The 17,756-nt window shown below is 34.3% G+C and overlaps 2 protein-coding genes across 3 annotated transcripts in view; one reads left to right on the forward strand and one right to left on the reverse strand.

Moving 5' to 3' along the window:
• Window positions 1-3,750: 3,750 nt before the first annotated feature.
• Window positions 3,751-17,756, forward strand: part of LOC6505089 (frequenin-1) — a 40,236-nt gene continuing 26,230 nt past the window's right edge. The window contains exon 1 of one of the 2 annotated variants that reach the window (XM_014904805.3): window positions 3,751-4,049. The gene's annotated coding sequence lies outside the window, so the exon portion shown is untranslated. Of the gene's footprint in view, window positions 4,050-17,397; window positions 17,702-17,756 lie in introns of those variants that run through there. The other variant, XM_001965455.4, reaches the window with a different exon arrangement.
• LOC6505181 lies at window positions 5,095-6,487 on the reverse strand. The gene is made up of 2 exons (XM_032452001.1): window positions 6,273-6,487; window positions 5,095-6,187 (listed from the first exon to the last, which is right to left on the reverse strand). The coding sequence occupies exon 2, from the start codon at window positions 6,125-6,127 to the stop codon at window positions 5,384-5,386; it is 744 nt and encodes a 247-aa protein (XP_032307892.1). The 5' UTR covers window positions 6,128-6,187; window positions 6,273-6,487; the 3' UTR covers window positions 5,095-5,383.

Consider the following 17,756-nt stretch of genomic DNA (forward strand, 5'->3'; position numbering starts at 1 on the left):
CGATTAAACATGATTGAAAATGTTAAAATAGACTATTTATTTAATCGAATCAGTTTTAATAATTAATCTAATAACAATATTAATTAATTTGTATGTAAGAACATGATTAAACATGTTGAAACATGATTTAAAATATTAGAATAATTATATAAATATTATTTGAGGGGATATTTTGATTAATTATATAATTAATAGTACCAGGTATCATATAGTCGCTCTAAAGGACTACTTTCAAACATGTTTGAACATGATTAAACCTGTTTAAATCAATCTTAATAGCCACATTTTGATCAGAAAAGCAACACCCTTAACCCCTTAACCCACTTATCTTGGTAAATCCCCCGTTTAAAAATCTGAAATATCCCTTTTTTTGCCTCTAAAATTCCTCCATTTAAAAATTGCCAAAAAGCATAAATAATTGCCAAAAATAGAACACCTTCCCGCCACCCCCTCCCAACTGAACTTGGCCAGTTATATTTGGGCCAGTCTCTTTAATTTTTCATAATTCCACTCCGGCAAGTGTTGACATTTGATAATTTCCATTTTGGACGGAATTTTTGATTACTTTTTGTGGTTTTTGGGGTGTGCGTGTCGCGGCTGTTGGAAATTGGACATGAATTAGCAATGAATGTATCTCACAGATGCGGCCTGAGGACACGAATACGGATACGGACGTGAAAGTAGCCTTAGTTGCTGACGCTGACGCTGCTGCCGACGCCGACGTCGACGTCGACTTTGTGTGTTTATCTAGGCAGTCGGAAGAACTATTTATAATGAAAGGCTGCCAGATTAGAAACCGAAATAGATTCTGTATCTGCAGCTGCATCGGATCCCTATACCCGTATCTGTTTTTTTCAAAAGTATCTATACAATATTCGCTTTATTGCTAAATAAAAAAAAAAAACAAAAAACAAAATATAAAGAGAAAATTTGAAAAATACAAAATAGAAAAAGAAAAGAAAAAAAAAAATAGAACAAAATAAGCAAACAAACTGGCGAAAACAATGGCACGCAAGTGAGCAGCATTCGAATTAACAGTTTTACATTAAGGGGGGGAGGCCATTAAAAAATTCGAAAAAATAAAAGAATATAGTTATTTTGGTACGGATACTTTTTTTACTATATTATTATTTTATTACTAACTAGAAGCAATTTTTAAATATATAGTACTGAAATAAATTATTAAATATTAAACAAAGATAATAAAATATATTTATTTTTATATTAACTTGTTTCTAAAAAAAAAACAATTTGAAATTAAAATTCGAGTCTTGTTTAGTTTCTTAGTCATTTTTAGATATTATTTTTTAAACATTTTTATAAAAAATGTGTACTTTTAACTTAAATAATTGCTTTAAAGTTTTTTATAAAAATTCAAAATTCGCTTAGTATTTTTGTAACTATTTTTTAAGTATAATTTTATTATAAAAATAACTATTTTTAAACTTTAATATTTAGCTTTAAGCTTGTAAAATATATTGAGTGTGTTTATTTATATTTTTATTCTTATTATAAAGTGTGTTTATAATTTTTTTTTTTTATTTAATCCTACTAAAAATATTTATTTTTTGACCTAAACAATAAAGTTACGTTTTTTTTTAATAATTTAAAATACAAATACTGGGCTTAAGTATAGTTTGATTTATTTTTCAGTTTCTTAGTAACTTTTTTTGTTAAAATCTTAGAAAAAAAAATATTATTCTTCTCTTTAAGTTTAATGATTTAATTATTTTTAAATATTTTCTAAATTTTAAAACTTTTTTATCAAAAAATTATATAAAAAAAATAAATATAAATAATTCAAAATTGAAATAAAAATAGAAGAGAAATAGAAACTCTATTTATTTTTATGTTTTTTTTTTATTAGACCCCCCCCTTTAAACAGTTTCCCCCCTGAAAACCACCCCGCCCCCAGCCCCTGACCTAGCCAACTTGAATAAATAAACAGTAATTATAATTGGCCCGTTTCGGATTCGAATTCGATGCTTTTTTCGGCCAAACGGTCGAAACAGGCGAGTGAGTCAGGTCGTCGGGCGATGACGCAGTGGCTCCCTTCAAGCCCCTCCCCCTCTCCCTTAGTAGCCCCCTTTTGTAGGTGCCCCTGCCCATTTAAATTCCGCCTCCTATGTACGTAATTGCCAATTTATTCTTGGCGCGTTTTGAAATTTTCAAACGCCGGAAACTTTGGAGAATTGCAATTGAAAGGGGGGGGTGGCTAGGGCTAGGGTGGAGAGGGTGGAGAGGAAGGGGTGGATCGGTATAGGTACCACTTTATTACCGATCCGTCACTCCGACAATGAGTACTTTAAGACGAGAGCACTTCTCCGCTAATTGATTTTAAATTGGTTCTAAACCGGACCACAAAAATAGACAAAAAAATAAAATAAATAAATAAAATAAAAAATAAATAAAATAAATAAAGAATAAATTTTATAAATAAAAATGTTTAGAAAATTAGGCTGATTAATTAGCCGTTTCATAAAATAGTGTCTGGAAATAAAATATATCGAGAGGAAAGATTTCAGAAGACTCGTCTTTGATGCTGCCCAGAAGAGAGGAGATGGGAGGAAGAATCTACACAATTCTACAAATTGTTTATAACTTTTGTTTACAATATTTATTACAATATTGTTTAGAATTCAAAAGGTGTTGCTTTTCATTTCTGCCAAGTCATGTTGCCAGGCGGGCAAATTTTATTTTTATTTTTTTATTTTTCAAGATTATATTGGGAATTATTTGAAACACTATTGGGAATAGTTGGGAGACTAGAATCATGTTCAGACTTGCTTAAGAAAGAGTTAGAAAACTTGTTTGAAATAAAAATATTTTTAGACAATTTTTTTGTGGCTTTTTTTTACTTTTTAATGCAAATTTTACTATAAAATATTTATCTTTTTATTTTTGTTTTTAAATTAAAGAGAAATTAAAGAAGATCATATAAATAAGAGGTTCGAAAGGCATTTTCTTTAAAAGTTAATTTATCTTATTAAATATATCTTATTTATAAAAATTATATCTTAAATTATTATATAATTTATTTTATATACTTTTATTTATGATATTATTTATGTTATTTTAAATTATTATTTATTTTATATATTTAAATTTTTTTGTTTTTGGGCCGATATATTTTTTATTAATTATATTAAACAAAAAAAGCCACCTTAAGTTGAAGAAAGAGTATCTATTAGTTGGCAATAAGATAAATTACACTAAAAATAAAATATTTTCTTTCCAATTTGTTGTTGTTTTTTAATTGATTTAAAAAATATATATAATCTGAGCTAAAATATCTGAGATTTCACTGTATCTTTGATCTTTCGACCTGCAAGATACATTTGTATCTGACTTTTGTATCCGTATCTGCTGTTTATTGTTTATTTTCTCACCCCGTTGGCTCGATTTTATTTATTTTTTTTTTTATTTTTATTTTTATGCTCTTTCTCCTATTTTGTTGTTATTTTTTTCGGTGGAATTTTTATTATTTTTTTACTATATTTAGAGGACTAATAGATAGATAGATAGATAGATAGATAGATAGATAGATAGGTGGATAGATAGATAAAGATAGATTGTGAGGCAAGAACCTCGAAGATAAATAATTAGTCACCGCCGAACCGCGACAGGCGGCACCTGCAAGAAATGCAAAGTAAATTCTTCAATTGCTCAATTGTTGCTGCCTCTGTCGCTGCCTCGGCTGACGTCGACTGTGGCAGAGACTGCGACAGCGACTGCGACAGCGACTGAGACCCAGGGAATGTGTTTGGCATTCGATTGCCATTCGCACAAGTTGCATGTTCAACTTGCCACCAAGCGCGTCGCGTTCTTCCAATCGCTTTCTCTTATTTTCTTTATTTTTTTAATTTTCTTTTTATTTTCTCTAATTTTTTGATTGTTTTTTTTTTTATCTGTTATTTTTTTGTGCGCGAGTATCTGTGAGAGTGCTACTCTGTGCCTACTCTTTGTGTTTAAATTATAATTATAATTAAAATTATAAAAATTATAATTCACTTCCCAAAAAGCCCAAAAGCCCAAGGAATGTGTGGCAGGTATGTGTTTAGGGGGTGGTTGCATCTACACTTCTCTTGTTTATCCCCCCCTGGAATTTATAGCCACCTCCCCCCCTTCAATCAAACTGGCATAATTTGGCGGATTGGCACGTTCAGGCCCCTCCCCCCCCTAGGGGGCTTTTCAGTCAAGTATTATATTCCACTTGATTTCCGATAATCCCCCTCATTATAGCCCCCCCCTTAGGGGTTTCCATTTAAAATAGTTTGAAATGTTTGGGAAATTGTAACTTAATAGGGGTTGGGGGGCTATAATACATGTTTTTTAGGAAGTTTCAGGGGTTTTTGATGATTTTTGTGAGAGATATTGAGAGATATGGTTGGTTTGTAGAACAATTTATGGATAATACTATTTATATTTATATCGTAAGTTAGTACTAGTACTAGTTCTTAATAGTAACTAAATAGCTTCGTATGTTTTTAGGCGCTAAAACAGATAAGTTTAGAAGTTTCCCTACTTTTTAATGAAGTTTTCAAAAATTATTTTCATTTATATGGTTATGGAGCTATGGATTATTTTTGTAGTTTCTATAGAAATACTACTTAGAGCTCATATCTACTATATACTTATAGTATAAATTATTCTTATATTCCTACTTATACCATACTTTACTATATTACTTTATACTATACTTTTCTACCATCTCTTTTTATACTAACTATAGTTTCGTACGACTTTCTATATGTATTTTTTTACATTTTTGATGAAAGAAATAAAAATCTACGGTTACTAGGATATAGAACCATATTATAGAGTATAATTACCTTGAAAACTAGATATTTTTGACTTGAAAAGCAAAGATGAAGAATAAATTTCAATACAGAATGAAGGGGTTACTGGGTGTACTTGTAGTGTAGTTAGAAATACTAGTTATAGTTGGTAATTTAGTTAGTATTTTAGTAGTTAGTACTAATAGTTACTGAACTAATATCAATTCTGATCTAAAAACCATGTCTTAACCTCCTCTTGCCTAAAATGTCACTTTTCGAAGAGAAATCTCCAAAATAATCCCCAAAAAACACACACTTAGAATCCGCAAACGCTTTAATTAGTCGATTTTGAGTATAAAGGACGAGGACCACCCCTCACTGCTGCAATTTGAATCTCGGGAATTGGACGAGGACGAGGACGAGCCTCTCCACCACCGAGATCTGGACAATATGGCTCCTCAGGATTACAATTTGTCTTCAATTTGTTTGTTTTTTTTTGGAAAATAAAGTGTCCTGTGTGTCCTATGTCTGTGTTTGGATAGCGGGTGTGGTCTAAAGGATAGTTTTTGGAATGTTACGAATGTTTTGCTATCCTGGGGATCCCATCACTTCATCTCCGCCAGGCAGGCACGACAGAAGCGCCGCGCGATAAGGACATCGGGTGATTGCGAGTTGTGATTGAAATTGTGATTGAAGTTGAAGTTGCGACGATGCATCCTGACGTTGAAGCGCCGCTGGCGGAGACGCCTCTTGATCGGCGACTCTGGGACACTGCCCAGGACCAGGAAGTCAATGGATCGCCGCCATTCGGTGGCCGCCGCGTCCAGGGCCGTGCAGAAGCAGACGAACGAGGCCACCAGCCGGACAGTGATGGGGGCATCCTCGAGCAGCCATGTGAACAGACCGGGAAAGAGTCTATATAGCTCCCAGGACTCCTCAATATGGAGATAGGTGGTATGGAGCATATCATCAAAGATCTCCATCGCTGGCTGCCACATCTCGCGGTTCACCCACTCCACCAGTTGGATCAGCATCAGGATCTCGAGGACCAGAAGGAACAGCCTGATCCAATGGCGACATCGACTGGCCCACATATAACGATACTGCAGGATCGAGCAGAGGAAGGCGCTGCAGAAAAGGACATCTGCCCAGCGTTGCTCATCACTGATTGGGATATTTAGTTCCGGCAGGATATCGGCAGGATCGGGTAGTAGGGCCGGGGCGGGGGGTGTGGCACGGAGGTGCCATTGATTCCAGTGCACCAGGACGCAGACCAAAAGGATCAGCCAGGACTCGTATAGGTCACGCATTACATCTGCGCCCCAAGGATTTTTACGACCAGTGTCCATGATTGTTGATTTTTCTTTTTTTTTTATTCGCTTTAGTTTCCGCTCTCTCTAATTCTTATTCTTAATTTTAAATAATTAATTAGTTAATTTATTTATTAATTTATTTATTTAATTATTTCTTTGTTTATATATTTTTTAAACTCACCTCTTGTGTTATTTTGTGTAAAATATTTGATCCGAAAATCACTATTTCGAAATTATACTTTTTTCGAATTAAAAATATTTAATATTTCTGTTTTGAAAATTGGGGATTTGATTTTTTTGCTGAAAAATAATGAAATAATTTCGGTGATTTTTGGAAGCTGCTCAGTGTGATCTGAACAAGTAGAAAAGTGGAAATAGAATGAGGAAATCCCAGCCCGGTCGGAGCCTTCACATTTTCCAATTTTGACAATCGGCAGGCAGGGACTACTTGGTTGGAGATTTTTTGACAAAAATTCCACAAGTCATAGCCCCACTAGTCCCCCTTAGTCTTAACTTTTTCCTTAATTGTTTTTAGTTCTCTACTAATTACTTGGATTTTAGATGGAAGTTCTGAGAGCCTACTTAGTATTCTCTTTATATTTTTCACTTTATTTTTTTTTTATCTTTTTTGCCAATTTTAACAGTTGGCCTAGAGGGGAAAGGATCTCTCCATCTCTCTCTTGGCCCTGCGGCTGTCTCTTTCAGACTTCTGCAAACATTATAGCCAGGAGGTCTACTGGGAGGACATAGTGGTTCGAAATCTTTAGATTTTGCTCTAAAATTTTAGTTTTTAGGGGTTTTTTTAGGGAGTTAGTTGTTTGTTTTTTGTTTATTTTTTAATTTATTGTTATTTATTTTAGTTAAAATTAGAGGATATTGTTCTATATAATGGATCTGTACTATAATTTCTACTATATCTACTACAACTATGCATTTGATGGTCTTCTATAGTGTTTATTTTTATATTTATATAATTTAAATTAAAGATTTTATTCCATTTACTTGATCTTATGGCATACCCTATCTTATATGATCGATTTTTACTAAATTCTATACCATTAATTGAGCGATTTTATACAAAACACATACAACTACGTACTATTTTAACTATTGTACGTACTACGGAATATTATACTTTCATACTATCATATTGTCATACTATCATCTATCATTTATCGTCTCATCATTCATAATATCGTACCGTCATACCATCATACCTTTGAGTCATCACATTATCATACCATCATACCATTATCCTTTTATACCATCAACTATCATACCATCACTCTATCGTATCACATTATACTATATATTCCATATTACCTCATTTGACTGTCATTCTATTATACTATTCTACTCTCATGCCATCATTCCTTCATACTATCATGCTTCCAAATTATTATTATCTCTATTATTACTATCATACCATCATACTGTCCTTTTGTTATACAATCATACATCATAATATCCTACCATCATACCATCATTCATATTATCATACTATCATATCATATATATTATCACAATATCATACTATCATATTCATATTCATACTATCATACCATCATATCACATATCACTATATTATATTACACCAACACTCTATCCTTCTATGTAGAATATAATCATTATAATAATCATACATCATAATATAGTACCATCATACCATAATACTTTTGAGTCATCACATTATCATACCATCATTCTATCATACCATCATCCTTTTAAACTATCCTTTTGAACTACCATCACTCTATAACTTTATTATATTGTATTATATTATATACTATACTATTTATATACTGTACTTATTATATACTACATATTGTTATTTTATAAACTATCAAACCATCATACCATCATCCTTTGAATTATCATACCATTACTCTATCATATTACATTATACTTATATTATATTATATTATATTATATTATATTATATTATATTATATTATATACTCTACTAATTATATACTATATGATCTACTAGTATTAACTATCAAACCATCATACCATAATACTTTTAAACCAAAAAATAAAATCACAAATTCTCTACAGAATCGAACCACTGTCCACACACGGTAGCTACCTCTTCTAGCCCCATGCCCCCTTGCCCCCTAGCCCCATTGCCCCTTAAACTTTATACCCCACCACCCACTGCCCCCTACCCCCTATCCCCTAACCCCTCCAGCCCGCTCGAAGTAAACAGCATTCGAGGGTAGTGTAAACAATCATTGACCTCGTTCATATTTCTTGGAGCTGCCTCGCCCGCTGCCTCACTGCCTCACTGCCTCATTTGCCTTTTGGCCCGAGTCGAGTCGCAGACGTTGACTCTCGGCCTGGTCGCAATTAAAATTGTTGTTTAGCTTTAGTTGCCTCCCCACCCCCCCCCCCCCCCCTTATTTGGGGCAAAATCATTCGACTGGCGGGCAGTTGGGAAGCAATTAGCCGCCGAGAAAGAAAAGCCAAAAATCAGATTCAGTTGCAATTTCTGCAAAAATGATGATGATGATGAGCATAAAGCACAAAGCCAAGGAATCAGGATTCAGGATCCAGAAATCAGGAATCAGGATACAGGATTCAGGAATCAGAAGCCAAAGACGAAGGAAAGAGAAAGGAGCAAAAAAAAAAGGGCCGCATCACGATACGGTTCTGACTTTCAAAAGACTGAGAACTGAGAACTGAGAACTCTGGGGGGGGGATAATGGAATTTTCCAAGAAAACCGAACTCTACAATACGCTTTCCTTTTATTTTCTCAAGAATTATAGTAATTTTGTAAACAATTTAAAGCTATTTTAAATATTTGTTTAAATGAGGCTTTTTTTTTTTGGGGTGGAATTAGAGGAAAAAAACACAAAGTTTTGGGAAGGAAATATTTTTTATTACCAGTTTATAGTCTGAGAGATAGTATTTTGGTATTTTTGGCTTTTAAATCAGAGAAATGGGTAGGAAACTAATCAAGTTTAGTTAGGAACTAAGGAATACTTTAATGTAGAATCTATAGGAAGTATTTTTTTATTATTTTATGTGGTATTTTTATTTTATAAAGAATATAGTGGAAAAATAGGTTTTTAAGTATTTTTATCTTAGATCTAGGAATAATGGTAATATTAGTAATAATATAATATATATATAATCTATAGAATCAAATGAAAGTATTGTTTTTTTTAGTATTTTTTGGTATTTAGATACTTTTTAAGATTATTATTATCTTATATCTAGTCTTAATAATCATATTAGTAAAATAACATATATATTTAATGTATGATAGACTATTTTTAATAGAAATATGTGACTAAGTAGGAGGTATTTTGGTATTTTTAGCTCTTAAATTCAAAATATTAGCAGGAAAATAGTCAAGATAGTTAAGAAAATCTATTTAAAGTATTATTTCTTAGTATTTCAGGCTTTAGATACTTTTTTAGAGTATAAATATCTCAAATCTAGTCTTAAAACTGAACTAAAAAATATTCCAGACTATAATTTATAGAAATATGTTACTTATATCTAAAATATCTATAATATAACCTCCAAAATATAACCCTCATCTTAATCTAGTAACCCCTTTTCAGAGATTCCCTCCCCGAAGGGTATCAAGATTTGTGGCCAAGAATGGCGAAGCGTGAGGAAAGTTTAAGCGGCTTGTTTGCCCATATCCTTTTGGCCCAATATCGGGGCGGGCAATCAAGGATAACGCGCCTTAACCCACATGTGAGGGGCGGGGAGGGATGTGGAAATTGGTATTTTTTTTTCATGGTATTTGTGTGTGCGTCGCTGGGACGCCACCATAGCGCTGGTTTAGCATTTTTATGCCCCCCTCCCTTGTCCCCTGCGCCGCTCGTGGCCTACAGAGACATTATGTAGTTGGCTTTATCGCAAGCGATTTGCCAAACACAATATGACGGCCCAGGACCAAGGCCCAGGACCAAGGACCAAGGCTCAGGAGCAGGAGCAGGACAAGGACCAAGGACCAGGCCAAGACCCAGAACCCAGAACCCATACTGGAAGCTGAAACAGGACCAAGTCAATGGCAATGACAATGTTGTGGACCACAAGACCCCCTCCCCCCCACACACACATGGAGGGCATTAAGGCCCACACACATGACCCAAAAGCGGTCAGGCGACAAAAGTGGCAGAGGTGGTCTGGTAGGGAGAGAGAGATTATATAAGAGAGAGAGCCAGAGATGAGAGCTAAGAAGGGGTAGGTCTTGAAGGATATGATAGTCGGTACTTCTATCTTTATTTTTAATTTATTTTGTATTTTTTTTACTTTTGAAGGTTATAAGTCGGAGATTTAAGAGGCTATAGTCTATATTTTATAGAGAATTTAAAGATATCATTAAATAGTTCTATAAAAAATATAAAAAGACATGAGAAAATGATAGAATCATTAGATAGAATAAAAATAAATCATTAGAATCAGGAATATATATAATTTTATTCTCAAAATTAAAGACTAAAGCCAATAAATGCAAGAAAACTACTCTTAGTTATAGAAAAAAACATGTATAGATCTTTTTTTAAATAAATATTGGAAGTTAATATCTTTACGATACGATACCCGGTACTCCTGAAGCCTATAGTCTATATGAGATGAGATTTGAGAGTCTCTAGTAATATTTTGTACATAATTTACAAGATTTCATATAAATATGAGGTAATAATAAGGTAAAATATAAATAAGTTGAATATAATAATGTATAATAAGGATTAAATAGGGTGTAATTGTGCCAAAAAGTGATTTATATCCCAAAAGTATTCCTAAAACTTGTATAGATCTCACAATAAATTATATTTTATTTCTTGTAGGTTTTTTTAGAAAATTAAAGCAACTAAGATTAAAAAACAATGAAATTAAGATTAAAATATGATATGATACCCGATACTTTTATATTCAATTTATAGCTAAGACTATAATTTGTTCTTTAGACAGAAGTCTAGGGATATAGGAGTGATATATAATATTATTCTAAAACAATCTAATACCATTATCTAATTATCTAATAAAATCTCTCAAAAAAAGCTCTTTTTAGCCTTTAATTTCTTCCCAAATCTTCCCTAAAACCTAACCTCAAAAATTATTAATTATTTATTATTAATCATAATTTTGTCGGAAAATAAATCCCTGAACAAAAAATGAGATAATTAATTTTTAACAACCAAATAGACATAATTTTTTACGAGCCAGTTGCAATCTCATCTTTGTGATTTTTGTCGCCTTGCAACCATTTTCTTTTTTTTTTTTTTTTTTTAATACATTTTTTTTTTTTCTTGGCCCTTTTTTGTTGGCCTTTTGGCTGGTTTTCTTTCACTTTGTTGTTGTAGTTGTTGTTTCCATAACCCAATGGCGGGAAATTGGAAGGCCTTTTGTTTACTTGCCACTCCCTGCCCCTCCTGCCCCTCCTGCCCCTCCTGCCACTTTTTGGTGCAAATTTTGAGGCTCCTTTCACCGTTTATATGGCGCATAAAATTAATAATACGCCTGAGGGGGGGTGCCCCTAGGGAGGGGACTCGCTTAAACGAAAACTATGGCATTTAAATTTTTTTTTTTCAGAGACCTGCGAGGGGGGAAACTTGAATCTCTGCTTTCGAAATATCAAGCATACGCCACGTTGCCCTCTCTCTCTATCTCTATCTGTCTCGCTCTTTATCTCCCTCTCTGTCTGCCTGTTGGTGGCGCCGGCATTCGGGAAAGTGTCTGGGATGCTGTCGCCCCTGGCATGTTGGGTGGTGTGAGGAGGGTAGGGGGTACACCCGTTCACACGACACTTCAAGTGCCCCTCCCAGGCCACTCCCTCCCCTGCCACTCCCTCTTCCTGTTCCTGCCACTTGGGAAGTGCGTCTATTAATTTCCAATACCTTTTATGGCTCATGAGGCACATTTCCTTTTAAACACACACAATCCCCCCCTTAATTCTAATTAATGGCATCTAAAAAAAAGGGGGGGTAGACATCAAGAATCACAATAACCGGTGTGTGTGTGCATAATTTTCCATTTCTTCTCCACTTTCTTCTCCTCTTTGTTTCCTTGCCTCTTATTCTTCCTCCTCCTCCACCTCCTTCTTCTATTTTCTATTTTCTATTTGCTCTTCTCCTTCTCTTTATCTCCTCTTCACCTCTTCACCTTCTGTCTCTGTTTACTTTCCCAGACCTGCCACTTGTTATTGCCTCTGATTTGCATTCTGCCACTTTTTGTGGCACGCACTCCCCCGAGTCTTTAATTCCTGCCACTGATGCACTCAGTTCTGCCCCCTAATGGAGGAATACATCTCAGAAAGGGGATTTTTTCGATTTTTTTTCGATTTTTTTCAACAGAAACCCCTTAATGTTTGTCTTTTTGGGGAGTAAGTTTCAGATTCTTGAAGAATTTTTTAGAATTGTAGAGAGGGATATTATTGTTATATGATACCCGGTAGTCGTTCTAATCGAATTTATTTTCTAAAGCATACTTTAAGGCTTACTTTTAGGCTCTCACTTCTCTCAAATCACTTTTAAGCTCTATAACTCATACAGATCCTCTAAAAATATAGGTATTTGTAGTAAACCCCTAAAATTTAACATTTTTTAAGCATAATTAATACGATTTTTATCTTCTAAGAGAGTTTTTTTTAGAATTATATACTTTTTATTGCGTTTCTCTAATAGATTTTTGTCATCCTTTACTGTCTGGTAGTTTATTTTTACATTTTTTTAGAGATTTATTCTATTAACTAACAATTTCAAGGGACTAACTTTCTTTTTTAATATTATTTTATTCCTAAAAAAAATATTATAAATATTTCTATTTATTTCTTCAGTTTGTTTAATATTATATATTTTTTTTCACAATTTTTAACATTTTGGGCTACTTGTAAGCCCTCTTACGTCGCAGCCCTCCCAACAATCGATAACTTTAACTGGGCAATCGATAACTTTCTATCGAGCCTAGTAGGCCCTGAGTAGGATCCAAAAACAGTATAAAAGGCCGCCTTTCCTCCTTTCCAAGTCAGTAGTCGACTGCTCCCCAAAGAGTCGACTTCTCGTTCTTTATTTTTAATTTTAATTATTATTTTTCTTTTAATTTTAAATAATAATACAAAGAGTGGCCTTTTGCTAATCAACTCCAAAGAGTCCAGCGTCTGGTTCCTTATTTTCTTTTATTATTTAATTTATTTTTTTTACGCCTAACTTGGGCTCTTCCTCCTGAGAGCCGAGTTAGGGCTCTCAGGAGTTCTGTGTCCTTCTTTGCTTATTATTATTAATTTTTTTATTTATTAAATTTTTATTTTTTTTTTGCTTATCTGAAATCCAGTCTTGGCTCTAGTTAGACTTGGCAGAAATGTCGTATCCTTGACAGTCTTCCTTTTTTCCTTCTTTTATTTTGAAATTTAATTTAAAAAAAAATAATTAAATATTTTAATGTGTACTCCTACATGAAAGTTTCTTATTTTATTTTAATTTTTTATTCCTTTTTTATTTTTTTTTTATTATTAAAGAATGCCAAGGCTCCTTAAAAACTTTAAAAAATCTTCCAAAAGCTTTTTTAATAATTTAAAAAATGAACACTTTTAATCATAATTTTTAATTATTTATTATTTTATTCATAATTATTTTTTTTGTATATACTTATTTTATTTATTTCATTTTATAATTAATATTATACCTCTAAAATATAAAAAAATTAATTAAACCCAAGAATCTGGCTAAAATATTTATCCTTAAATATTTTTAATCATAATTTGTAAATTTATTATTTTATTTATTTACTATTTTATTAATTTCATTTAATAATTAATAATATTCCCCAAAAAAACCCATTTTTTTTTATCAACTTCTTGGCCTTCGCGGCTCATTAGCTTTTTTATTTTTATTTTTTTTACCAAAAAGGACCTGCCCCTCGGCCCCTTCTTTCCCCATAATATAACCACCATAAGCTATATACTCTATAAGCTATATGTCCTGGCCCGAGGGAGTCATTCTCCGACCGAAAATTGCATTTTCTGGGCTCTCCTCTAATGCAAAAGTTATTATCCGCTTGCACTGGCTTACCCCCTTTTCGCCTCGCCCCCCTCCACCTCCCACTCTCTTACTTAACCCCCTAATGCCTGGGTGGGCGGCCATTTTTCTTCATGCCGCCGGGAGGCACTCGCCGAAAACTCGACACGAAATTTTAGTCGGCTTGAGGTCTGCTTGATGGCTTTAACCCATGCCAGCCCAGTGCTCCCTTAACCCTCTGAGGCCCAGCCGTGTGCAGTGGGCGCACTAATTACGACAAGGTCGGTGCACTAATTAACAATGGCTCTGAGGCAGTTCCTCCCAAGGGGGGGGGTAGGGGATCGAGGGGATCTGGGGGATCTAGGGGGTGGCCTGGGAAAACTCCCACTAGATAAAAACACAGTCTGGCCCACACTGCGTATGATAAATATTTACTTTTTCGCGATAAGCGAGTTAAAGTGATGGAGTGCGGACTACCCCCCCTTTTTTTATCAAAAAAATATCAACTGGGGATAGGTTTCAGTTTAAGAATTATTTATAAAACCCCCTATTTTTCTGCAAAAATTAAATCAAAGCCTCAAAACCCAAACTTGTACTCTCAATTGTTTCTATATATTTTTTTTTTGAATCAAGTCCCTCTTCCAAGAATTTTTCATTTAGTTTATATTATTATTAAAAAACAATCATAATAAAATATATCCTCTAAAAAGAACCCAACTTTCCCTATTTTCCCTCAATATAATACTCAAAAAAATCCCTTAAAATTCGAAATTCTTCTTCCCATTTCAAGTCCCCCCTGCAAGAATTTCTCACTTTCTTAATACTATTATTATTATTATTATTATTTTTATTTTTTATTAAAAACAATCATCTAAAATATAATCCAACTTCTCTTATTTTTTGCCCAAAAATAATACCAAAAACCTCTTTAAATCCTAATAATCTTATATTTCTGAATATTTTCATGGAAAGCCTAGTCCTGGTGGTGGTCAGGAGCCTGTTTAGCGGAGGGAGGTCCTGCTCCCCTCTTCCCCTGCCCCCCTTTAGGCGTGAAGAGCGTTGATTTAATGCGATTAGATTAGATGAGATTTGGTGGCTAGGCGGTGTGTTTTTTTTTATAATTTATTTATGTCCTTTTCTTTTTTTTTTTTCGCTGCCTCCTGGCGCCAAAAACTCCGCAGCTGCTGCCACAGTTTAGGGGGGAAAAAAAAAAGAAGAAAAGCTGCGCCCGCAAGGAGAGCTTTTTGACGCAACCGACGGCCAGAAAGCTTGCTTGGTGTGGTGAGTTGGGAAAGCCCTCCATTAAAGGGGGGGAGGGTGGTGGTAGGGGGTAGGGGTGGCAGACGTGTGGGAGTTAATGCTCGTAATGTCGAATTACTCGCCTTTTCTTATTTTTTTTTTATTTTTATTTTTTTTTAAACCCAATGTTGGATATTTTTTTTTTTTAAAGCTGGTGCCTTTTCTTGTCAGACTTTGGTAACAAATACACCCCCTTAACTCACACCCCCTAACACCCACACATATGCGGCACATATTAATGCCCTAATATTACGCATACGGCACGTTGGCCCCATTTTTTTGGCCCAGGACCTCCTCCCTCACAGGTGCTACTGCCACTGCTCCTGCTCGCAAATGAATAAAAATGAAAATTGAAATTAATAAATTGCATAACATAATTAAAAGTGAAAACTGGGAAAAACTGTAAAGCTGAAAAAGCATCAAGAGGTCCTGCGAGAGGACTTCCATAATTGAATCAAAACTGTTGAGAAAAAAAATACCGAAAATGGTCCTAATTAAATGCGTTGACCGCAGAGGGCCAAAAAAAAAAAACAAAGAAGGGGGTACTTGGCTTAGAAAATGGCAGAAAACTGTCAAGGGAACAAGTCAGTGTCCAGTCCTGAAGGACTTTTCGAGGGGTATTCCATGATCAGATTGGTCCTGCCACTCAGGACCCGCTCGAGGACGTTTGGATCTCTACTGGAAGGAGAGTCCTGTCGGGGAGGGGGGATGCGGGGGACTAGGAATGGCAGGGATTTTTTGAAATAAATATTATATATTTTTTATAGTCTAGTATAATATTTTATTCCTTGTTTTATTCTATTTATTTTAATAGTTTTATTTTATTCTATTAAATCGATAACCGATAACGATAGGCCATTAAAGTAGGGGATTTGGGCAAAAGGATTTTTAGCATTTAGTATCTAGTATTATTTTAGTATTTTTGTTATTTTTGTATTTTTTTATCCTGAACAATACTTTACGAATACTAATTTTAATCGCAATCGATAAATAATCGATTACTTTCTTGAAAAAATAAAATTAAAAATTAAAAATAAAATAAAATAATTTATTTTTAGCTCACTATTTGAATCTTAAACAACAAAACTATAATAAGTCGATTAATTTTAGATTCCTTTTTAATTCCATAAATTAATTTAATAATATTATTTAATAATTAATCATTAAATTCAATACCTAAGACCATTTAAGATTATTTAAACTTAAAAAATAATAATCCTAACCCTTAAAGCTGGCTCGAAGGACCAAAAAATCATGAAAAATGTCATATTTTATAGATTATTATATTTACGATTATTAAAACATCAAAAATAATAGTCTTAACCCTTAGACATGGCTCAAAAAATCAAAAATTCATCAGAAATTACATATTTTAATGAGAACCCCCCTTTCAAAAAACCACAAACAATAGACTCTCCTAATTTGAATAACTCCCTCTCGATAATCCCTCCGCGATGATGATTATTTCGATACTTTCTCGATAGGCATCATCATCAGCATCTCCCCGGGCCTCAAATAGATGGCATCCCCCCCTAAACAGAGAAGCAAGAGATACAAGTAGAGACTGGCTCTGATGCCACTTGATGCCATTAAAATAAGCCACGAATTTATTTATTTATTTAAACTACTCGAGCGATATCTGTGTTGGCTTAGCTGCTTTTCCCAGCCGCCAGGACCTGGCCACCATATCCTTCATCCTCCATCCCTCTGCTATATATATATATATATATATATTTCGTTATGGCCCCGGGGTGGCTTCCGGCTACGGCTACGGCTCCGACTACGGCTCCGACTACGGCTGCTGCGATGATGATTGCGTTTCTGCAGAAAGCTCTCCTCCGGTAATCGTGTGCCGTCGAGGAGCCATCGAGGTGGGGACTAGGAAGGAAGGAAGGACGATTCAGGACTCGCATCGTTTAACTTCGTTCTCGTTCCTCGTTCCTCGAGCTCGTAGCTCGTAGCTCGTATCAGCAAGGACATTCGACCTACTGTTGATTGCCGCTCCGCTCCGCTCCAAACCGAACCGAACCGAACCGAAGCTTTTCAGTTGATTTTCAGACCGTGCCAGGATAAGAACGGCACGGAACGGAACAATCCCGGTTGCATTTTTTTCCCGGAGACTCCGACTCCGAGTCCGAGTCCGTTTCCGAGTCCGAATATTTCGCGAAGTTCTACAGCCTCTCTCTCTCCAAAAATTCATCTATTTTCGTATATTTTTTTTTTTAATGTTTATCTCTGTTTACGTGGTGGAGCATTAAAAAAATATAAATAAATTAAAATAATAAAAGACAAAAACAAAAAAACAAAGACAAGTTGGAAGGAAAAGTTTCGGAAGTAAGAGCTATTTGTATATTTAAGATCTGGTATTTGTTTTAGGGGGGGTCCTCTG

Source organism: Drosophila ananassae, chromosome XR (genome assembly GCF_017639315.1).
Source record: "Drosophila ananassae strain 14024-0371.13 chromosome XR, ASM1763931v2, whole genome shotgun sequence".
Taxonomy (NCBI): domain Eukaryota; kingdom Metazoa; phylum Arthropoda; class Insecta; order Diptera; family Drosophilidae; genus Drosophila; species Drosophila ananassae.

What these genes read in the sequence shown, in the direction of transcription:
- LOC6505181 (XM_032452001.1), bottom strand. Translation starts at nt 6,127, where the DNA reads ATGGACACTGGTCGTAAAAATCCTTGGGGCGCAGATGTAATGCGTGAC.